Source organism: Suncus etruscus, chromosome 12 (assembly GCF_024139225.1).
Source record: "Suncus etruscus isolate mSunEtr1 chromosome 12, mSunEtr1.pri.cur, whole genome shotgun sequence".
Classification (NCBI taxonomy): Eukaryota; Metazoa; Chordata; class Mammalia; order Eulipotyphla; family Soricidae; genus Suncus; species Suncus etruscus.
In genome coordinates this window covers 7,493,960-7,516,576 of record NC_064859.1, presented here as the reverse complement: position 1 = coordinate 7,516,576, position 22,617 = coordinate 7,493,960, and the positions used below count along the sequence as shown (strand labels likewise).

At 55.7% G+C, this 22,617-nt stretch overlaps 3 protein-coding genes across 4 annotated transcripts in view; all 3 read left to right on the top strand.

The window, feature by feature from the left end:
* The window catches only part of RPS6KA2 (ribosomal protein S6 kinase A2), a 50,747-nt gene extending 37,450 nt beyond the window's left edge, over positions 1-13,297 (top strand). The window contains 13 exon segments of the mRNA XM_049785256.1: positions 1,615-1,716; positions 2,978-3,094; positions 3,096-3,125; positions 3,461-3,586; positions 4,630-4,719; positions 5,937-6,029; positions 6,031-6,099; positions 6,554-6,662; positions 6,665-6,720; positions 7,929-8,005; positions 9,370-9,487; positions 11,118-11,255; positions 11,606-13,297. Of these exon segments, the coding sequence (XP_049641213.1) occupies positions 1,615-1,716; positions 2,978-3,094; positions 3,096-3,125; positions 3,461-3,586; positions 4,630-4,719; positions 5,937-6,029; positions 6,031-6,099; positions 6,554-6,662; positions 6,665-6,720; positions 7,929-8,005; positions 9,370-9,487; positions 11,118-11,255; positions 11,606-11,731 (1,251 nt within the window). The 3' untranslated portion in view covers positions 11,732-13,297.
* Positions 13,298-15,201: 1,904 nt separating this feature from the next.
* LOC126024769 (U6 snRNA-associated Sm-like protein LSm7) lies at positions 15,202-15,584 on the top strand. Its single transcript, XM_049785241.1, is given in 1 exon segment — positions 15,202-15,584. A coding segment is annotated over 1 exon segment (312 nt). The 3' UTR covers positions 15,514-15,584.
* Positions 15,585-18,736: 3,152 nt separating this feature from the next.
* MPC1 (mitochondrial pyruvate carrier 1) overlaps positions 18,737-22,617 on the top strand; it is a 6,097-nt gene continuing 2,216 nt past the window's right edge. The window contains exons 1-2 of one of the 2 annotated variants that reach the window (XM_049785250.1): positions 18,839-18,909; positions 21,616-21,619. In XM_049785250.1, coding sequence (XP_049641207.1) covers positions 18,839-18,909; positions 21,616-21,619 — 75 coding nt within the window. Of the gene's footprint in view, positions 18,910-21,615; positions 21,620-22,617 lie in introns of both variants that reach the window. The other variant, XM_049785249.1, reaches the window with a different exon arrangement.

Genomic DNA, 22,617 nt, shown 5'->3' with positions numbered 1-22,617 from the left:
ACACAGGAGAATGAAGGCATAGATGCAGGAAAGAGGGAAGAGAGGGTTCTAGATTACTCTAGAACATGTTCTAGAGTGTTTCTAGATATAGACAGTGGAGATGGCTTTAGATGCAGAGCAGAGATAATCATCTGCAGAAGGGAAGAGATCTGCTAGATGCAGGAGAGAACCTAGAGGGGTTCTAGAAGCAGACATAAGGAGCTAGAGAGATAGCATAGCGGTAGGGGCGTTTGCCTTGCTCGCAGCTGACCCAGGACTGGCGGCAGTTAGAATCCCGGCATTCCATATGGTCCCCGGAGCCAGCCAGGAGTAACCCCTGAGCGCCGCTGGGTGTGGACACCCCCCCAAAAAACAGATGCAGACACAGCAGAGATCTAGTTGCAGCCAGAGACTACAGGAGGCCCGGCTATGCAGCCAAGCTGCCTGTCATTGGTCTGGAAGGGGGTCCACTCTCCAGGGACCATCACCTGGTCAAAGTTATTCAAGGAAAATATTCAGATGCTGAAATATTTTTCCTAACACTTGGCAGCCACAGGGAAAACTGGGGTGGGGGGCGCTGCACACAGCTGGGAAAGGTGCCTCGGAACTGGTGTGGGTGATGGGGGGTCAGCAGATGGATAGGAGAGCCCAAGGGTACTTGGGGCTCCAGCTACCCCCCTAATCACCCACAGGTCAGTTACACCCGTCTGGTATGATGAGCAAGTGGGGTGACCAGGAGTGAAGAGAGAGACTGGGACCAGGGGGTGAAGGGAGCTGTTCCCACAGGAGTGGGGCCCAGGCTTTCTTATTGTGCCCAAGTCTGCAGAGAGCTCCAGGCCCATTAAGCACCAGGGCTTTCTCCGTCTTCAGCGCCCTGGGTCTTGCTGCATTCTCCTGACCTATGGGCCTCAGTTTCTCCATCTAACAGGTGCTTCTTGGCACTGTGGAGTCACTAGTCCCTGAGCAGAGTCCCAAGTGTGAGACCAGGAGCTGGGTCTCTGCTTGGACACTAAAAGACACCCTGGCCCCCCACTCTGAGCCTTGCTCTGGGTGCCTCATCTAGATCCCCCCCCTTAGAGGCCCATGAACAGAGCTCAGTAGACACCCCTGACTGCTGCCCTCACCCATGCTTGCTGGACCCACAGGTGACTCTTCCCCGACGGCTGTGCCAGGGTCCACATGCAGCTCCTGCTGTGTCATGGGCCCACTGAGAGGAGAGCGGGAACGGGTCAGGTTCTAGGAATGCACCCAGAAAAGGCACAGACACCCCACCACAGGGGGGTTGTACACCCAAACCTGGGATCACAGATGTTACACACAGGTGCTGTCCTCAGACGTACCACACATGGTGCCCATAGATGGTTGCTAACGTGTGGTGTGGGACATGTGAATGCAGACTGGGGCAGCACCTTGTCACTGAGCCTGGAGGTGGGTACCAAGTCCAACCTGGCACCTTGCAAAGGGCTCGAGAGGGCCATGCTCCAGGCTTTAGGGAAATGCTGCTGCCAGACCAAAGGCTTCCACCACTGTGCCCGGCTAGCCCCATGCAGAGTGTTGCCCACAGCTCCTGTTGGCCTGGACAAATCACTGCTTGCCCCCCCCCCCATGCCCTCAGCACCCTCTGCTTCTCTACAGAAACTCTACCGTAGGGAAGTCAAGCCGCCCTTCAAGCCTGCTGTGGGCCGGCCCGAGGACACCTTCCACTTTGACCCTGAGTTCACATCACGACCCCCACAGGTGAGGGGCAGATGGGCGCAAACCTCTGATCCTCGTGAGGCTCTGGACAGGCTTCAGGGGGTTCCGCGTGGGAAAAGGCTCGCCAGCTGTCCCAGTCACTGCCCATCAGTGGTGGTCTGAGGACTGGAGATTGTGCCCGGGTACCCAGGGATTCTCCTTGTGGGCACATCCAGGAGCTTATGAAACTCCCCTTTCCCCGACTCCCTGAGGCCCAAGGAGACCAGTCAGAGCATGCAGACCAGCCTGCTCATTGGTGCTTCCATGGAATCAGGAGGGGGAACAAGGCTTGCCCCATCATGAGGAGACAACATCTGGGAAGTTCCTCCACTTCTGGGGCTCAGCACAGCCCAGGCATCAAGCTTAGCTGGCAGGACCACTGAGTCATCAATCAAAAACAATCTATATCAGGGGCCAGAGAGATAGCATGGAGATAAGGCTTTTGCCTGCATGCAGAAGGTCGGTGGTTCGAATCCCAGCATCCCATATGGTCCCCTGAGCCTGCCAGGAGTGATTTCGAGCATAGAGCCAGGAGTAACCCCTGAACACTGCCGGGTGGTGACCCAAAAAAACAAAACAAAACAAAAAAACAATCTCTATCATTCCCAAATAAAGCATGTTTTCAAGAGGTTCAGCATTTCCATGTCTGTTTTCCTGCCCCAACACACACACAAGCTCCTGCCTCAGCCCACATACAACTTCACATGCATGCACATGCCACACATCTCATGTCACATGCATGTATGTGCATTTCACATGCATGTATAGTTATGCGTGCCTACATATATTGTGTGTGTACAGATCAGCTGACATGCATTCACATCTTGCATGTGTCTCACCTGTGTACTTGGCTATAGTTCCTATGTACTGACATGGCTCATATGCATACACAGTTTGCCATAGATGCACATGTGCCTACATATACCTCACACACGTCTCATGCAGTTGCCTCTCATTGTGCCTTCAATTGGATCTATGTGGACTCATAGATAGGTGCACATGAGTGCATACGCCTCACATGTGAGGGCACGTACCTCATACCTACACACCTATGCGTACACCACACAGGCACAGGTGCCTCGTGTAAACGCCGTTACTTGCAGTTGCATGTTGTCTACTTGTACATCTACATTTACAAGCTGCACACATGTGCGTATATCTCGTGTACATCCACAGCCACATGCCTGCATACAGCTCAGAGAGGCATGCCTCATGTCACACGTCTCACATGTGCATACACACCTGCACTCAGGCACCTGCTGAGTGTGTCCCCCCCACAGACTCCCCCGGTGTGCCCCCCAGCGCCAATGCCCACCACCTGTTCCGAGGGTTCAGCTTCGTGGCGTCGAGTCTGAACCAGGACTCCTCCCAGCAGGACTCCGCACATGGCCGCTGTGCACCCCATCGTGCAGGTAACCTCAGGGCTGGGCATCCCCTCTGAGGGCTCCCCTGTGCCCTCCCCATAGGTCGGGGTTTGTGTGGGGCTGGACACAGGCTGTATCCGCACTCTTCAGCAAAAGCCTTATGTGGAGAAGAGCACTCCTTCTCCCCACCACCCGGGCTGTGGGCCTTGTCCTGGGGCCAGACTTTACACATACACACGCCCTCATCGGCCCCACTCCTGACACCACCCAAGCCATGAGGCCGGGGAGTGGGGTTCCAGCTCTGCAGCCAGCCTCAGCTGCACACCCACACACCCCAAAGTGGCTAAGTCCTGGCCCGGCCCCCACCCCACTCCTTTTTGCAGCAGCTGCATGGGAACAACATCCTCTTCTCTGACGGCTACGAGGTCGGTGAGGACATCGGCATCGGCGCCTACTCCGTGTGCAAGCGCTGTGTGCACAAGGCCAGTGACACCGAGTATGCTGTGAAGGTGAGCGGGCAGGTCTCTGCGTGGTGGGGTGGCGCTGGGCCTGCTCTTCGCCATATTGGTAGGGCCAGCAGCCTTGCTGGAGCACTGTAGTCCCATCCACCAGGGGGCACCTGCCCTGCACTGTCAGGTCCCAGCTCAGCCCACAAAAGGGGGAGAAAACCCTCTAGAGGGCGCAGGGACCCGTCTTCTTCCTATGGGAAAGGAGGCTGTGTGTAGACTAGATCCCCCCACACGCAGGCAATGTGGGGGGGGGAGGTGGATGGGGGGGTGCTTTCTGGGACAGTGACTGCAAACAGTGCATGGGACGTCACCTGGTCATCATGGACAATGGCTGGGACTCTTCATGTCAGTGTGACGTGGACAGTGTGTGGACACCCTGTGTTGTACCATGTTCACCTAGATGTACCGTATAGATTCAGGTCTGCAGCAGGCTCCTTAGTCACTTTTTTTTTTTTTTTTTTTTTTGGATTTTGGATCACACCTGGCAGCGCTCAGGGATTACTCCTGGCTCTATGCTCAGAAATCGCTCCTGGCAGGCTCAGGGACCATTTGAGATGCCGGGATTCGAACTACAGACCTTCTGCATGCAAGGCAAATGCCTTACCTTCATGCTATCTCTCTGGCCCCGCTCGTTAATCACTTTGACTTGACTTCCATGCCTGGTGTTAGAATGGTCTGTCTGCAGCCACACGTTTGCATGCCAGTGATCAGCTCTTCCCACATGTACCTTGGTTGCCCTTGCTTCTGTGGCCTCTTTCTCAGAGATTCACTATCCACATGCCCAGAGTATGCTCTTGATTCCCTCTGCTGTTTTGTTGGTTGGAGAGCCAGTCCTCTGCTTCTCTACCAGAGCTTTATAGGCTAGTTTGGAATTGGGGGACCTTCTCCCACTTTAAACGGGGCTGCCACTGGGCGGGACTGGTTGTGACCTTGTGGATCTGGCTTCGACCTTGAGGGCATTTATAGCTCATCTGGATGGAGGGGAACTTGGGGGGGGGGGGTCAGGGAAACCACCCCACAAGAACTGCTCTGTGTGTTTCCAGATCATTGACAAGAGCAAGAGAGACCCCTCGGAAGAGATTGAGATTCTGCTGAGGTACGGCCAGCACCCCAACATCATCACCCTCAAAGATGTAAGTGGACTTTGCAGCTGTACAGGCCCCTGGTCGGGTCTGATGGGTTGCCAGTACCATGCCCTTGGCCCATCCCCTGTACCCAGAACAGCCCCCACCCTCCCCATCACACCCCAGCCAGACACCCTTCCTCTGGCTATGCCCCCTGCCAACTCCCTTGCTGGGGTTATCCATGACCAGACAGAAGGTGGGGGATGCTACAAGTGGGAGTCCTGTTAAAGACCCCAGTGGTCACACTGAGCAGATTGGGGTCCTTTCCCTGAATGAAGGGTAATGGGCAGTCACGCTGGCTAGAGGGTCAGCAGCTGGATGGACAATGAAGTCCAGGGCACCACTGGTACCCATTGTTGGGCGGGGGTACCATTGGTGGCACAACCCTTTCCAGATTTCATGGGGAACCCTCAGTCTAGGGCCCTGGGAAATATTGAGAGCAACAAGTCCCTCAGTGCATTTGGCTTAAGCCTTCACTCTCCCCTGACTCCTGAGCTGTGAGACAGCAGCAGAAAACAGGCCACTTCAAACTTACCCTAATGTGCGAACCCCAGACCACTGTAATAGTACCCACAAAGAGGCAGGAAAGGTCTTAAGGCACAAGTTGCTGCACGCAGTAACTCCAGTTGAAGCTTGGCATTGTATAGTGTACCCCGAGTACTGCCAGGAGTGATCCCTGAACACACAGCCAAAGAATCAGTCCTGAGCAACCCGGGGGGGGTGCTCCAACAACCACTGCTCCCCTGAAAGGGACTAATGCCAGGACTCGTACTCATAAGTTCTGGGAGATCTGGAACACTTTAGGGTAGGGGCGGGAGTTGGTGACACCAGATCCCAGGGTAGGGGATTAGGCTTGATTCCCACACATGCCCCTGGCCCGTTGGCCTAACTCTTCCATCTGCCCACACTCGGCCCAGGGTCCTTAGACCCAGAACAGCCAGGTGTGCTAAGGTTGGGTTGTGAAAAACGTGCCCTGTCACTGCTAACAGAAGGGTACTCAGGCAGGGCTTGTGTTCTCCTGGTCGGGACCCAGCTGGCTGTGGGAATGATGGCTCTAAAGGAGCTGGCTACAGTGCTCCCCTCTATCACCACCTGGTACTCACCTCTCATGGCTGAGCAGATCAGACTGCGGGATGGAGACCTTTTCAGGGACCGCCCCCCCACTGTGGACCACCAACCTTCGTGATTAGCATCTGGCAGGATCCTGAGCAGTCCCTCTCACCTAGGTCTACGACGATGGCAAGCAAGTGTACCTGGTGACAGAGCTGATGCGTGGTGGGGAGCTGCTGGACCGTATCCTGCAGCAGCGCTGCTTCTCAGGAGCGGGAGGCCAGCGCTGTGCTCTGCACCATCGCGCGAGGACCATGGACATACTTGCACTCCCAAGGGGTCAGTACGGCGCTGGGCATCACCCTGGAGTGGGGGCTGGGTTTGCTGAGGTACTGTTGTCCCCGTTCATGCTGCAGGGTTAGTGTAGCTGTCAGATACAAACTCAGGAGAAACAGTTGCCTGGGCATAGGCATGTCTAGAAACGCAGAACACAAACCACAACCCCTAGTGGACCTGTGTAGGTGGTGCCAAGCAGCCCATTCATCCATCCACCCATCCATTCAGTCACTCATTCATTCACTCACTCACCATCTGGGGCTTCAACAGAGTTCATAGGTTTGTGAGGTCAATATGATTGGGGACAGGAGGCAAAAGCAGCATGACCCAGCGACCCAGCTTGGCCTGGATGGGGAAGCGCCATCTTCCCCCAGCTCAGTCTCAGCACCCACACTATGACCCCCAACTGTGCTTGCCTTAACCCCCGCCCCTGCTCGCTATGACCCCACTCCATCAGGTGGTCCATCGAGACCTGAAGCCAAGTAACATTCTGTATGTGGATGAGTCTGGGAACCCTGAGTCCATCCGCATCTGTGACTTCGGGTTTGCCAAGAGCAGGCTGCGGGCTAGAATGGGCTGCTCATGACGCCCTGCTTACAACGGCCAACTTCGTGGGCACCCGAGGTGAGACCCCAGTGCCAACCAGTCCTCCTGGGGTGTATGAATGGACAGGGAGGGGCTTGTCGATGAATTAATCCCAGCCTGACGGTAGTGGCTCCACGGCATCAGTGTGTGTGTGTGTGTGTGTGTGTGTGTGTGTGTGTGTGTGTGTAGCAGAACAGAGTCAGGATCACATGGGAGGGTCCAGGTGACACACACTCTCACCCTGTCCATGAAGAGAGATGCCCTGGGCCATGTAGAGCCCAGCAGGATGCATAGGAGGGATGGAGGAGGCTGGGTTGGTCTGGGGTGGGAGAGGCTGGTGACACTGTGCAGGGAGTGGCTCTGGATCATGCAAATCTGGGTAGTCTTACAGCCTGCAGGGGGTCTGTTGGCCCCTATGCAGACTGCATCTCGATCCAGGCTTGGCAGTTCCTGCAGCCCCTCAAAAGTGGCTAAGCCCCATGTGCCATCACCAGGCAGTCTGGTGTTATTGGGCTTCAACCTGGCAGTGCAAGTGCCGGATCTTTTTGGCAAGGCCCATTTCTTTCCTCTTGGTGCATGTGGTCACAGCAGTTCGGTCAGAAAGTCAGTGGTCCCAGTGGGGTATTGCAGGCCCACCCAGGCACTTGGGTCACAAAACCAGGAGTTGAGGCCAGAGCACAGCAGGAACATCTTTTGCCCTGCATTGCAGTTGACCTGGGTTCAATCTCCGGCATCCCATATGGTCCCCAAACCTACACGAGTGATTCCTGAGTGCAGAGCCAGGAAACTCTGAGCACCACCAGATGTGACCCAGAAACATAAATACATACATACATACATACATACATACATACATACATACATACATAAAACAGGAGGTTCCAGTGGCACTAGGCTCTCAGCTCCTCAGTCACTCCAGGTTCATGGTTGAAACCTGTGAGATGCGGGCCTGAACAGATGTCACTCCCTAGCCCGTCAGAGTACAGAGACAGTTTGGCTGCCATGGTCCAGGGGCTCAGCTCTGGGGACAGAGTTGTAGGTGTGTTCTCACATGTGAGGGGGCGGTGAGCCCTGGGTCAGATGTGTTTCCTTCGAACATGAAAGCCCCTTCCTTTTTGGGGGCCACCTTCACCAGGTCACTGCAGTTCCCATCTCCCTGCAGACTAACCTGTCCACCCCTCAGCCCCTGAGCTGCCCACAAGGGGTTCAAACTCAGGTTTGAGCCTGAGCTGTCCTGCCCCTCACAGGTTCTTAAGCGGCAAGGCTATGACGCAGCATGTGACATCTGGAGCCTGGGGATCCTGCTGTACACCATGCTGGCGGGGTAAGCCATATACATGTGTACACACATGTATACACACTCACACATACATGACACATGAACACATATGCCACATTCTTGCCCAGGATGGCAAAGTGGACAGGTGATTGCACTGCCAACATGGATCACTGGAAGAGATTGGGGCTGTGTCCTGTGCCCTCACAGCCTGGCCCTGAGTTTCCAAGGAGCAGAGGCCTTCCCCTGCACTGGTCTGAGCAGGAAATCAAGAAGAAAAGAGGCCTCATGTCATTCTATAAACTCACTCCCTCACAAAGGGGACTGAAGCCTTCAAGGAACAATAAGAGTGACCCCCACTTTCCAGGGCACAGGAGGCATCCACAGTAGGACAGATAAACCTTACCCCAAAACAGGCACATGAGCCCCTATTCTTTTTAGGGACTGGCATCAGACAGCATTTGTGCTGTGGAGGTGAAGCGGCATGCCCCAATTCCAAGGGATTAGGGACCGAAGGAAATGCCGACCCAGAAAATAATCCACACAGATTGAAGGGACGAAAAGAGCTCCAGAAGGCTCCAGAAGCCTTCTCACTACTGCCAAGCAGATTGACCAGCTGTGGAAAGGAAACCGAAAGCAGTTTCTCCCTGAGATCTGAGTTCTGTAGGAAGAGAAAGATTACTTTGTAGGGTGGAGAACAGGCTGGGTAAGGGACCAATCCAGAGGTACTTCGAGTACATGAGTGACAAGCGCCAGCAAAGAAGAATTATTCTGAATAGAATGAAAACTGGTTACTCCCACATGGGGTACATCGAGGGCTGTGCCTCCAGGTCTGTTCAGGGGGACTGATCACTCAGTCTCCTTGTGTGCTACAGGGATTCCTGGAATCATTGTTCAGGCTCCAGCCATGTGCTCAGTTAACCCCCAGCACCAGAGGCTCAACAGTTGATTTGGTGCCAGAGAGAAAGTCCAGGGGGAAACACTGGCTTTGCACACAGCCAACCTGGAGTCAATCCCGGCACATCTAAGGGGTCCTGGAAAGCTGTGAGGAATGAGCTCTGAGCACAAAGCCAGAAGAGAGTCCTGAGCACATAGCTAGGAGTGAGCCTGAGCTCAGAGCCAGGAGTTAACCTTGAGCATACCCATACCAAAACCGAAACAATCCAGTTCATCCAAGCACCAGGGGAGCAATAGATGCAGCACCTCCTTCACCCCATCCTTTGGCCTTGGTCCCCCAGTGCAGTTCCCTGGACTCATCATGGCTAGGAAGGTAATCAAGTCCCCCACCCCATGCCTTGCTCTCAGTGGTGCTGACTCAAAGGGAAGGAGCCTGTCTCCAGCACTCTTGCATGGGACCAGCTGAGGAGGAGCTGCTGGGCTGATCAGCAGTTACCACTGTCCTCTCACCCCAGGTTCACACCTTTTGCCAATGGCCCTGATGATACACCTGAGGAGATCCTGGCTCGGATCAGCGGTGGCCAGTATGCACTGTCGGGTGGGAACTGGGACTCCATCTCTGACTCGGCCAAGGTGAGCCCTGCATCTCAGGATAGGCAGGGTCAGGATGGTGCTTCGGGTGGGCTTCAGTCTCTTGGCTACAAAGTACACGTAATCTTGCAAAAATGATAGTTAAATAAAAATGTGCTATGCTTTCAATGGGGAGAGCTGGCTGGGTGGCTGCTGGCCTGGGTGATTCTTTCCACCCACCAAGCCCCGAGGGCCTTGTCAGGTGCACCTGTCCCTCTCCAGTCTCCCCATGTTACTGCTGGAAGAGGGTGGGGCTTCCATCTGTCCCTGCTGGCTCTGCTCGTGGCCACCCCTTTGCCCCCAGCAGTCTCTTCCTGGCCATTTGCTACTGTGGGTCCCACTGGTCAGAACTGTCTCGATCCGAATGCTGTTTCAGGATGGCGTCCCTCTCCTTTGGTTCCCTCCCCTGTCTGGGCCTGGCCACATAGTTCTGCTGCAAAAGTCCTTCAGGAAGGCTCGTATGGAGCTTGGGGTGGTTCAGAGCTTCTGTTCATCTTGCTCCAGGGGCAGATTTGGCCTTCTCTGATGGGGCTCAAGTCCCCTCCTTGGAAAAGAAAGTTCTCAGAAGAGTGAGCGATGGATTCCCTGGGGCACTGTCAACCAGCCCCTAGATTTACAACTGTGCCTCTGGGTGACTCCCTCTGTCAGCAGTGGAGGTGATGGTGAAGGAGATCTTCTATGCAAGCAATGGAGGGGAGGGCAGAGGTCACAGGTCATGGAGGAGGTAAGGGTAGAGATCACAGGTCATGGAGGAAGTGAGGGTAGAGGTCACAGGTCATGGAGGAAGTGAAGGTAGAAGTCACAGTTATAGAAGAGGTGAAGGTAGGGTCATAGGTCATGGAGGAGGTGAGAATAGAAGTTACAAGTCACAATGGAGTGAGAGCACAGATCACAGTGAAGGTGCCAACAAAGCCTGATTTTCTTGAAAGGACCTCCCCTCTGCTCTGCTCCCTTAGCTCAGTCCACATGATGAGTAGGCTGAGAGGTGAGTGGGCTGAGGGGTGTGGGTGTGACCTGCGCACCTGTGGGCCCTGCTCGCTCCTCATCCACACCCAGCTCAAAGCCTCAGTTGGTTTCTGTCTCTGATGTCTCTGCTCCAGGCTCCTCAGGATCCTGGAACTCACCCAGGGTTGTTCCCATGGGGATGGATGGCAGGGGCTTCTCCAGTGATGGTTGTCTAGGTCGCCCCCCCCTGTGTACTCTTGAACCTGGCTGCCTCCCTCCCTTCCTCTGTCACTCCACAGGCTCCACAGCTGTGGAGTTCACCCCCACGTCCTCAAGGCCACCCCTGAGGGCCAGGAGATGTATGTGTGTGGTTAAACGTATTTGTGGGTGCCATACAGAAAAGGGTCCCAGCCCGAGGTTTGGCAAGGAGTGCATCCTTGGGACACCTAGGAAGTTTCTATTGTGGGATCCAGTGAGGTTCCAGCCTTGCAGTAGGCAGGAGTCCTGTGAGCTAGGTGTGGGTAAAAGTCCCTGTGGGCACACAGGCAGAGGCTGGGCAGGCTCCATGTCCCACAGTGAGCCGGGACAGGACTGAGTCTGGGTTGTCATGTGGGGAGTGCAGAGCCACCTTAGGGTGGCATGGCAAGAGAGAAGTGGGGCCCCCATGTGACTCATCCCTCCTCCCCAGGATGTCGTGTCCAAGATGTTGCACGTGGACCCACAGCAGCGTCTGACGGCCCTGCAGGTTCTCCAGCACCCCTGGGTGGTGGACGGGGAGCACCTGCCCCAGAGTCAGCTCAGCAGGCAGGACGTGAATCTGGTCAAGGTATGGGGGCATAGGGAACAGAGTGCACGGGGCACACGCACGCACGCACGCACGCACATGCATCTCCTCAGCACCTACCGCAACCTGGAAGCTGTAAGTGATGCCTTGATGGAGACAAGGGGGGAGCCTTTGGGATCTCTGGCTTTGTGACAGAGGAGACAGGACATTCTCCAGTCCTCCCCCCACAGCCTCAGCCCCACTGCTGGCACTCAGCACTGTGGCTCAGTGCCGTAGGGTGTGTGCCCCATTCACAGGCTGTGCTGGGGCAGTACCACCCTCACTGCCAGTGACTCCTGGGGAAACCAAGACTAGGCCTAGACTGCTTGCTCACCTGCCCATCTGCCCTACAGGGAGCTGTGGCTGCCACCTACCTAGCCCTGCACAGAAGCCCCCAGGTGCCTCGGCTGGAGCCAGTGCTTGCCTCCAGCCTGGCCCGGCGCCGTGGCATGAAGACGCTCACGTCCACACGCCTGTAGCCATCCCTGAGTTGCCCTGGACCACAACAGGACCCAGCTGAGCTGCCTCTCTGGCACTTTCTCACCTCCCCGCACCGCGGACCTGCACCATGTTCCACCTGGATATGCAGAGGCCTCAGATGTCCAGGGTCGGGGAGAACCTTGGCTGTGGTTTCACGGGCCTGAGCTGATCCAAAGAGCCCCGACCCCTCGCTTCAGCCAGGCTTGAGAGGCACCAGCTGTGGGTGCCAGGGTGGAGAGTGGAGCTCCGGTAGACACGTGCACAGAGACTGCTGTGGACTCTTGGAACTCCACATGTTCTGGCTGCTGGGAAGCCTATGCTGTACCCCAAGCCATCCGTATGGGATCTCTGAAGATGGGGTCGGGGGCAGCAGTCATGACCCCTTGTGGAAGCCGTATTGTGTGTCATGTGTCGTGTGTTCGTGGAGTGCTGCTGTTTGGTGCTGAGTCGTGTATGGGGGCAGGTGACAGGCCCAGAGCTAGCTCAGTCTCCTGTTCTCCACCGAGTCTCCAGAATGAGGCCTCCATCCAGCTCAGCGACCTGGTCCTGTCTGGTTCCGAGGGGCCACAGGGCCCTGCCATTCCCAGCTGGGTCCCAAGTCCATTTCCTCTCCCACCCTTTGTGTACCCCAAAGTGCCATGCTCACAAAAGAACCCTGTAGCAAAGTCTCCCTGCTCTGGAACCTTAACACTACATGGCTCTCCCAAGCTTTGACCATTCTGGGGACTCCTGACCGTGGAGCGCTCTTCACCCTACCCTCTGACCCCTGGCACCTTCCCTTGGAGCTCGAAGTAGCCTTTCTGCATTTTTGCAACAGGAAACTTATTTCCCAAAGCTGCCTTGTCTGCACTGCAGCACAGTTTCAGGTCCACCAAGGGGGACTGGGGTCCCAGAAACTGGGATGCCCCTGCTGTGCCATCTGGGCCCACTTCTCACCTTAGCTGAACAGAAGCATCACACACTCGGAGCATCGGAGCATCGCTTCATGAGCCTCCACTTGGGACCCCCACCGAGCCAGGCAGACCCTAATTCCTGAGATACCTCCAGCCCGGCCAGCACAAGACCATCTGTGAGGTGCAGCCAGCCTCATGCTTAGGCTCTGGGGGTGCCCTGGCCACCTTCTAGAAGGGCCCAGACTGCATAAACGCCCTGGAGTGGCTGCCCCAGGGGCTTCATTTTGGGGATATGCTGGAGGGCATGTGAAGATGCGAGAGTGAGGCATCTTTACTTGTCCAGGGTTCCAGCCTCCTCCGTGGCCCGTCCACACACACACCTGGCCAGTATTGCCCACAACGTGGTGTCTCCAGCCACACACCTCTCACCCTGCGCATGCACCCCGTCGCCCACGTGGCTGTCTTGCTCTCTGGTGCCATGTAAATGGGAGAAGCCAGGAGCAGTGCCCAGGACTCTGCAGGCGCCCTCATCATGCTGGCCCTGAGCCCTGAGCACCCACGCTGCTGCCCACTGCTCCCCAGCCTGCTCGGCACTGCAGTTGCTATACAGATATTTATTACGCGCTCTGACTTTCTCACTGGGTTTTGGAATAAACAAGGATTTTATGATGAGTAACTGAGTAACATCTTTCTGCTCAGCAAGACTCAAGAACTTGCATTGACTTACAAGAGCACCCCCAGACCCCACTATCCCAGCCACTGAGAGCACAGGTACCACTAGACACACGAGAAGGTGTGTGGGCACTTGTGTGTGCACTAGTGTGTGAGCATGTTTGAACAGGTGTATGTGTGTACACGTGTGGTGTGTCTCAGGGAGTACCATTTACATGGTCATGCCCATGTGTGTACATTACATGGCCTGTGTACATGCGTGTGGTGTGTGTTAAGTATATATGTGTCCATAAAGGTGACATGTGACCAACACCCCCCAGTCAGGCCCTCCCCCAGGTTCCCGTTCCTCCCAACGGTCTGTCCACCTTTCTGGCCGTGGGTCCAACATCCAGCAGGAAAGAGTTAGCAGCACTCTGGGCACTGTCTGTGATACGTGCACATGCACACACACACACACACACACACACACATGTGGGGTAGAGGCCCAAGCCTGGACCTGGCATTGTCCAACTGAGTCACTCCCAACCCAGTAGGCTAGGTGGGCTGGGCTGGAGGGTAGCTTGGCTGGCAGCATCCCTTGCTACTTCCAGCTGCCCAAATTGAGCCCAGTGCCAGAGGGAGTAGCGCCGACCCCCTGACCCCCCATTTGCACCCTAGTCCCAGGCAGAGACAACCAGCTCCACTGATGGCAACCACCTTCCAGACCCCTTACAGGGCTGAGTGAGCTGTGCCCATGTCCTCTCCAAGGCCAGGAGAGCCAGTGCCTACATCCTTACCCATTTCTCACCCCGAAAATGAGCACAGCACCCTTAGCTCTCTGGCTCATCCACACACCAGATGTCACACCTGGCTCTCTGACCCTGAGATGTGGGGTGGTGAGGTGAGGGCCACTGGAAGCAGGCCCCCGTGTCCCGCATGCCCTAGTGGGCCTGTCCTCACCCTAGGAGCGAGTGTCCTATCTTGCACATGTGGAGGCTGTGGGCTCAGGTTCAGAGGGGCTCCAGCACCCTGGGCACATGTGTCAGGTGAGGGGCCCTCCAGTCCCCCAAAACATCAAGGCTTTCTCCATACAGATGACCAAGCTCCTTCCTGGCCATGCGGGGGTCTGGGTGCCCCATGTTGGCATCTTGCAGTCAATAGACTGAGGCCTGGGAGGAAACATGGGGCAAGCGTCAGCTGTCCGTCATCCGTCAGCTGTTGGGATGGACTGACTGTCCCATTGAGTGAACCTTCCAGTGTGTTTCAGGGACTCTTGGAACACGGGAAGGAAGGAAGTGCAGGGCGGAGGACAGGGGATCCGTGTTCTAAGATGTGTTCATCTAGGTCAGAGTTTATGAAAACAAAAGAATGTTTGCCAGCCTCATGGCCTTCATATGCCACCCCAGCCCCCTCCATGAACCAACATTTCAGTTTCAAGTCTTCCCTTTCCTGGACAGAGCTAATGTGTCCTTTTGGAACACTGATCTATAATCCTGGCCTGTGGGTTTTTTTTGCCTGGGCAAATAGCAGAATGTCCCTTTACTGCAAAGCTGCTGCAGAAATCCAAGGGGCCTCTCTGATCCCTGCAGCCTGACCTTTGAACGCAAAATCAGCACAACTGGGTCGCTCAAAAGTAGGTGAATATACTTAACCCTAGTGATACAATTCCAAAAAGGAAATTATCTTTAAAAATAACTGTTTTAAAGAAGTTTTTTCCCGGGGCCGGGCGGTGGCGCAAGAGGTAAGGTGCCTGCCTTAACTGCGCTAGCCTTGGACGGACCACAGTTCCATCCCCTGGCGTCCCATATGGTCCCCCAAGCCAGGAGCAACTTCTGAGCGCATAGCCAGGAGTAACCCCTGAGCGTTACCGGGTGTGGCCCAAAAACCAAAAAAAAAAAGAAGTTTTTTTTCCCGAGCGCTGCAAGATGGTGGACAAAGAGAAGAAGAAGAAGGCGAGTATCTTGGACCTGTCCAAGTACATCGACAAGACCATCCGGGTGAAGTTTCAGGGGGGCCGCGAAGCCAGTGGAATTCTGAAGGGATTCGACCCACTCCTCAACCTCGTGCTGGATGGAACCATTGAGTACATGAGAGACCCTGATGACTAGTACAAGCTGACAGAGGACACTCGGCAACTGGGGCTGGTGGTGTGCCTCGGAACATCAGTGGTGCTCATCTGCCCGCAGGACGGCATGGAGGCCATCCCCAACCCCTTCATCCAGCAGCAGGAGGCCTAGCCCTGTGCTCACCACTCACCCCACGCCTGTTTCTTAATAAAATCACAAACTGCCACAAAAAAAAAAAAAAAGTTTTTTTCCTTCCAGTGAGAATACAATTGATAAAGAAAAATGATTTCCAGTGTGGGACGCTGTCCACTTGGGAAAATTTGTTGGTGCTTCTAGGAACCCTGTGACATGAATGTACTTTTGATGACTGTGGATCAGGTGAAAATGAAATGCTAACCTGTGTGGCCACCCCAAATGTAACTTACACAGCCCCTGCCTAGCCAAGGGGCGGAGAAGGTCTTGTGTCAAATACATTTTTGTTTTGATTTTTTTCCTGGTAAGTTTCCCCAAAAAGAGCCTGCAGATGCACAGAGGAAGCAGCATGTGGGTCACACTGTCACTGCCTTCTTCTCGTCCCCCTCCAGGATCCAACAGCCCATCCTTTGGTCAACTCCCACTGCTGCCTGCCCCGGGGAATTGTGCTCCATCTCCAGGCATCTGTTCCCCGTGACATGAGCATACGAGTGCCAGCTCAGGTCTGTGGGACAGATCATGAGGGTCACAAGCTTCTCAGTCATTAATAAAGAGAAAAGGTCCCTCTGGTACTCACCACCCTCCAAGTATCAGCATTCCTAGGACCCTCTGGTCCAAGGGCTGACTTCAACGAAGGGAGAGCAGGCAGGCGTCCTATAGCACACAGATCTGCAGAGCCAGGCCGGAGTGTGCTCAGCAACCAGGCGGGGCTGTGGGGGCTCACCTATGCACAACATCCAGAAGCCCCCAGCCTGGCTGGACCCATCCCCTAAAAGAACAGCAACTCCTTATCTCTTGAATCACATTTCCTCCTGCCTAGAATATTTATTTGGGAGTGGGGGTAGGAAGGCTACACCTAGTGGTGCCCAGTGTTATTACTGGCTCTACCCTCAGAATTGACTTCTGGTAGGCTGGGTGACCATATGGGATGCCAGTAATTTAATCCAGGCCAGCTGCATGCAAGGCAAACTCCCTCCCCACTGTGCTCTGGTCCCCTGCCTAAAATATTTCTTCTCATATTTTACCACGTACAGTTCTAATCAGTCTGTCAGGACGTTGTGGGTCTTTGCCAGAGGCCCCTCAAGAGGTAAATCTCTTTCAGGGTCAGAAAGACAACAGCGGGCCCGGAGAGATAGCACAGCGGCGTTTGCCTTGCAAGCAGACGATCCAGGACCAAAGGTGGTTGGCTTGAATCCCGGTGTCCCTTATGGTCCCCCGTGCCTGCCAGGAGCTATTTCTGAGCAGACAGCCAGGAGTGACCCCTGAGCACCGCCGGGTGTGACCCAAAAACCAAAAAAAAAAAAAAAAAAAAAAAAAAGAAAGACAACAGCAGGTAGGCCTTGCAATGGCCAACCCAGCTTTAATCCCTGGCACCCCATATAGTCCCCAGAGCCCCACAATTCCCAAGTTCAGAGACAGAAATAATCTCTGAGCACAGCTGGGTATCTCTATCTCTTTTTCTCTCTCTCTCTCTCTCTTAGAGATGACAAGTGATAGAGATCAAAGCTCTACTGGGGGGCCAGGGTTCTTCAGTGTCCCTGGCATGGAGATGGAGAGGCCACAGGCTGGGCCCTGGTTCCACCCATTGCTGGAGTCTGGAGGTGCTTCTGGGAGGAGCTTCTAGTTACAAGTTGTACCAGGGATTGCAAAATAGCTACACAGACATTTGTCTACACAACTCTGTTATTCGCAGTGTTCCACGCATGTCCTGGCCTGACTGTCCCCTTATGTCTGTCCCCTTTCAGGGCATTAAGCAAACAGTGAACAAGAGTATCAGGGACCTCCTAAAGACCTTGGCTGGGAGACTGGGGCCACAGCGGGTGTCTGGGCAGTGCTGGCTTCCTCCTCCAGCTCTGCAGTCAGTGACAGTGACCTGGTGGGGGTGGGGTGGGGTCAGAGCTAGGTGGGACAGTCCTAGCCTTGCTGTCAAGACAAATGTTTCATTTCAATGAAATCTTTTTTTCTTTTTTTTTCGTTTGTTTTTGCTTTTGGGTCACACCCGGCAGGGCTCAGGGGTTCCTCCTGGCTAAATCGCTGCTGGCAGGCTCGGGGGCACCAAAGGGATGCCGGGATTCGAACCACGTCCGTCTGCATGAAAGGCAAACGTCCATCCTCCATACATATTGTATTTGTATCTGTTTTGTTTCTTCATTGCAAAATAAGATATATGCAGTGTGCATAAGAATTCGTTCATAAGTTTTGTTTTTACTATAGTCAGACCCTCCAATGGTCTGAGGGACAGTGAACTGGTCCCCTGTTTAAAAAGTGTGAGGACCCCCGTGCCTGCCAGGAGCTATTTCTGAGCAGACAGCCAGGAGTAACCCCTGAGCACCGCCGGGTGTGGCCCAAAAACCAAAAAAAAAAAAAAAAAAAGTTTGAGGACACCTGCTCCATACTATCTCTCCGGCCCCTCATTTTAATGAAATCTTAACCATGCAGGGAGGATGGGGACAGGTATCTTCCAGCATGCAATAAACCCTATTCTCCTGCATGAAGCGACTGGACCTCGGATGGGGTCCAAGGCGTATGTGGGCCTGCCCCAGGTCTGTGCCTGCCCTCCCTGCCTCACGTTTCTAGCACAAAGTCACACTGTCCTTTCTTCTTTCGATGGCTCTGGGAGCCCAGTGTCCAGGCCTGCATCGCTCCTCATGCTGACAGTGCGGGACAGAGGCTCCCGCCCTGGGAACACGTGGGCGGAGGCCAGGCCGAGGGCCCAGGAGGTCAGGGACGGCCCGGGAAGGAAACGGCCGAGTGTGAGTAGAGTCCGGGCTTGGGCCTGCTTCCAAGCTTCAGAACTTCCATTCAGGGAGAGACGGCACAGCGGCAGGGCGTTTGCCTCGCACGCTAAGACGCGCGGCCGGCCCTCGGCGACACCGATGAGCGCCGGGGTCAGACGTCGCCGCGCGGGCCGGGCCCTTCAAGGTGCCCTTGCGGCCCGCCGGCCGGGCCGGGCCGGGCCACACAGCAGCGAGCGGGGAGCGGTAGTCGCTTCCGGGCGGCGGCGGCGCGGGCGCCTAGCAACCGGCGGCCAATCCCGGCCGGGCGGCGGGCGGCGGGCGCGCTTTACGGCAGCGGGCGGGGACGGGGGCGCGGCGCGCGCCGGCCAATCGGCGTCGCCGCTCGAGGTCCCGCGGCCTCCCACTGGCCGAGAGCGGCGGCCGTAAGGTGGGCGGCACGTCGTTCTGTTGTGTCGTGAGGCGGCGGCGACGGCAGCCCGCCCGCCCGCCCGCTCGCTCGCTCGCTCGCTCGCTCGGGCGTCCGTCCGGGCTCGCTGCGTCGGCGCGGCCTTGCGGAGGTTTCGGCCATGGCGGGCGCCGCGGCGCGGAAGGCGCTGGACTACCTGCGCAGCAAGGACTTCCGCGACTACCTCATGAGGTGGCGGGGCCGCGGGGTCGGCGGGCCTGGGTCGCGGTGCTGCGGAGGAGGCGGCGGGGGCGCGGGGCGCGCGGGGCCGGGGCTCGTTCCCCCGCAGGGCCGCGGGCCGAGTCTGTCCCCGCGGGGCGGGAGGCGGGGACGGACACGCCGGGCCGGGCCGGGTCGCGTCGCCCGGAGACCGGACCCACCGCAGCCCTGCAGTCGGAGCGGCCGCTCCGGGACTGGTGGCAGAGCCGAGCCCGTCGGCGTTTGCCGAGGTCCCCGAGGCGGCCGCGGTGCTTCTGCCGACCACTGGCCCCCGCCGCACGGTTTGGTCTGGCTGCGGCGCACTTGGTGGCGATGAGACGCCGCCCTCGACGGACTTGGGGGGAGCGAGGCCAAGTCCTCAGATCCCAGACGCGCGCCGGAAGGTCAGGCGCTTCCCAGGGCCTGGCGGACGTGGACGGAGCCCTTCTCGCTGACAGGCTCTTCCTGGGCCTTCGCTTCCTCTTCTTGCTCAACCCCATCCACAGGGACCCTCTCTCCACAGTCTCCCAGAGGAAGTTCCCTCCACCCTGACCCCGGGCCGGCTTTCATGGGTCTTGCGTACCTGGACGGGTGGCCGTGTGTGCTGGGCTCTGCTTCTGCACCCCCACAAATAGGCAGGATTTGGTTTGGTTTTGAGTTTGGGGGCTGGGTCCTATCCTATCCTGGGTCACTCCCGATGGAACTCGGGATCCGTCAGAGTTAGCTGCGTACAAAGCAAGCGCCCTGCACAGTCTCCCAGGGCTCCAACTGCCAAGACTGTCTTTAGGGCTCTTGGCACCCGAAACCAGGCCCCCTTCCCCTTTAGTCCTTCACTCTCCGCCACTCCCCAGGAGTCTATTGATTTCCTGCAGGTTACAGGGGGTTTCTTAACAGAGAGCTCCTGGTTCCTCAGAAGCAGGGGTGGGAGGGCAGGCAGGAACTACAAGAACTGCTGGGCTTTGGGGGTTCTGGCAGCGGAACTCCCTGGTCATCCCACCTTAGTGTCCAGCAGCCTGACAGGCTGCCCACCAAGTGTACATGCCACATTATCACTTATCAGGGAGCCGAGTCGCCCCCGCACCAGAGAGGGCGGCAGCGAAGTGGGGATAGCCTGGCAGTCTCCATGTCAGATTCTGGGTGGCAGGACAGACAACTGCGCTCACTCTCACCATCATCCTCCGCAGTGCCCATTGTCTTTGCAGTTCCCACTGTGCTCACAGTCCCCATCGTCCTTGCAGTGCCCACTGTGCCCACCATCCCCATTGTCCTTGGCAGCAAATCTCGCTTCTTTCTGACTCATCCCAAGAAAGACCTGTATCACCTTATGGTTTAAAAATAGTCCTCCACTGCATGCCAGGAAGCATAAAGTAGGCAGCATGCTAAAGAAAGAACCAAGGGCATTTTCTTACTGTTCCATATTATTGGCTCCAAATAATATCTTGTTCATTTGGACGGATAGATTAATTTGTGACTGTTTTCTCACAGGACATTGGCTTAGTGTGGTGAATGGCAGAGATCAGCCCTCTTCCCAACTGTAATGTCTGGGGAGGAGCCGTGCATGTCTTGAGCACATTCTCAAAGTTTTTGGACGCTGGTCCGGAAAAGAAAGAGACAGAAAATGTTCAGGTTATATCGGAAGAAATAAATGCACTAGCGGGTGACCTTCTGTTTGCGTTCACGTAGAGCAGGGGTGGCGAACATGTGGCTCCCGGCCAAAATGAATGCAGCTCTTTGCCACTTATCATTATTTTACATACTGTGGCTCTTTGCCACGTTTGGATTTTTTTCTGCTGCTTCTGAGGAGAGATCTCTGAGCGCGCAGTCCTGCCCCCCAGGCTGTGTCCTCTCGTCTCCCATCCCTCGGAAACAACTGCACGGGCCAGCGAGTGGGGGACCCGTGGGTCACATGTTGGGTCACATCTTGCCCTTAGTTCCTAGTGTGGAGGACGCAGCACACCCTCACCATCACTGCAGGATTTTGACCCTCACTCAAAATGGCAAAATGCAATATGTGTTTAATAGATTATTGTTAAAATCAGATGCTTTTGTGTGAGTGTTTGTTTTGGCAGGTCACTGCGTGGTGTGGCTCTCTGACTCTCACAGTTTAAATTTTTGGCTCTTTGTGTCGAACTTGTTTGCCACCTCTGACGTAGAGGGACACATATTCGTGGAATTGGCTTCTGGCAGTGTCCAGTCAACCTGTGGCACCTCTCTGGCCTCTATCATAGTGGACATTCCGCTGTTAGGACTGAATATGTCTTGCGGTCAGAGCTGACTGACTGTGCTTAGAATGTTAGAATGTTAGACGGGTCCGGAGAGATAGCACAGCGGCGTTTGCCTTGCAAGCAGCCGATCCAGGTGGTTGGTTCGAATCCCGGTGTCCCATATGGTCCCCTGTGCCTGCCAGGAGCTATTTCTGAGCAGACAGCCAGAAGTAACCCCTGAGCACCGCCGGGTGTGACCCAAAAACCATAAAAAAAAAAAAAAAATAAAAAAAAAAAAGAATGTTAGAATGTGCTTAGAATCTTAGAATTCTCCAAGATGTGCCAGGCTCGGGCTGCTCTTAGCACAGCTGTATTTGTGATACCTGAAGCCGTGGGCAGTGAGCAATGCTCCACTGAGGCCAGGGGAAGTGTCTCACATTCCTTTTTTTTTTCCTTGCATGTCTCCCATTGATGGTCGGCAATGGTGACAACACAGCACGGTAAGACACTTGCTTTATGGAGAGATAGCACAGCGGCATTTGTCTTGCAAGCAGCCGATCCAGGACCTAAGGTGGTTGGTTTGAATCACGGTGTCCCATATGGTCCCCCGTGCATGCCAGGAGCTACTTTTGAGTAGATAGCCAGGAATAACCCCTGAGCACCGCAGGGTGTGGCCCCCCCCCCCCAAAAAAAAAGACACTTGCTTTAGAGAACGTTAGCTCTTCCCGTGCTGCAGTCAGTTCTGGGCCACAGACCTTGCCTGGAAGGGTAGCTGGTCACCAAGCCAGGGTGTCCAGACCCCTCCTGCCCTGCAGACCAGCATCCCAGGTGTCTTATTAGGCTCAGGGCCAGAGGGACTGGCTGCCAGTCTATTGGGTTCCTTTATCAGTTTTGTCTTAGCTGTCACGGCCCCAGATGACCTGCATCCCTGCTGTTTGTAGAGGAGCATGCATGTCCATGCTGTCCTTAGGTTCACAACCCTAGGTGCTTGGCTTGCATGAAGGGCTGGGGGCTGCCTGGGATCTTGTCATATGTGGGCTGCCCCTGAGAGGCCCCTTGGCATGTGGGACAGGGACCAACTGAGTGCCTGGAACGCAGGGAGAGTGACGGTCTTATCAGAGCCCAGCACGGCCACGAGGGGCCAGTCCACACCGAGCCTCGATGGCAAGCCTATTGCACATGTGCCAGCGGTGGCACGTGAAGGCCTTGCAGCTGGCACACAGAAAGGTCTGCAATTAAGATATGCGGCATGGCGGGAGGCGAGTGTGCCGTTGACTGCTTTGCAGCTCACCTGGCAACAAGGCTGGACTGGCCATTGGGAGGGCCGGGCATTGTGTGGCAGTTTGGGCTCTCGGGCTCAAAAAGATCACTGCCCTGGGGCCTCCCAGACCTGACTACTGATGCCCTGGGTCTCTGAGAAAGGCCTATTCAGGCCGTTCCAATTCACAGTCTAGTGGTGTTTTGGATTCCCTCCGTTGCAGGCAGTCCTAGGTGGTGA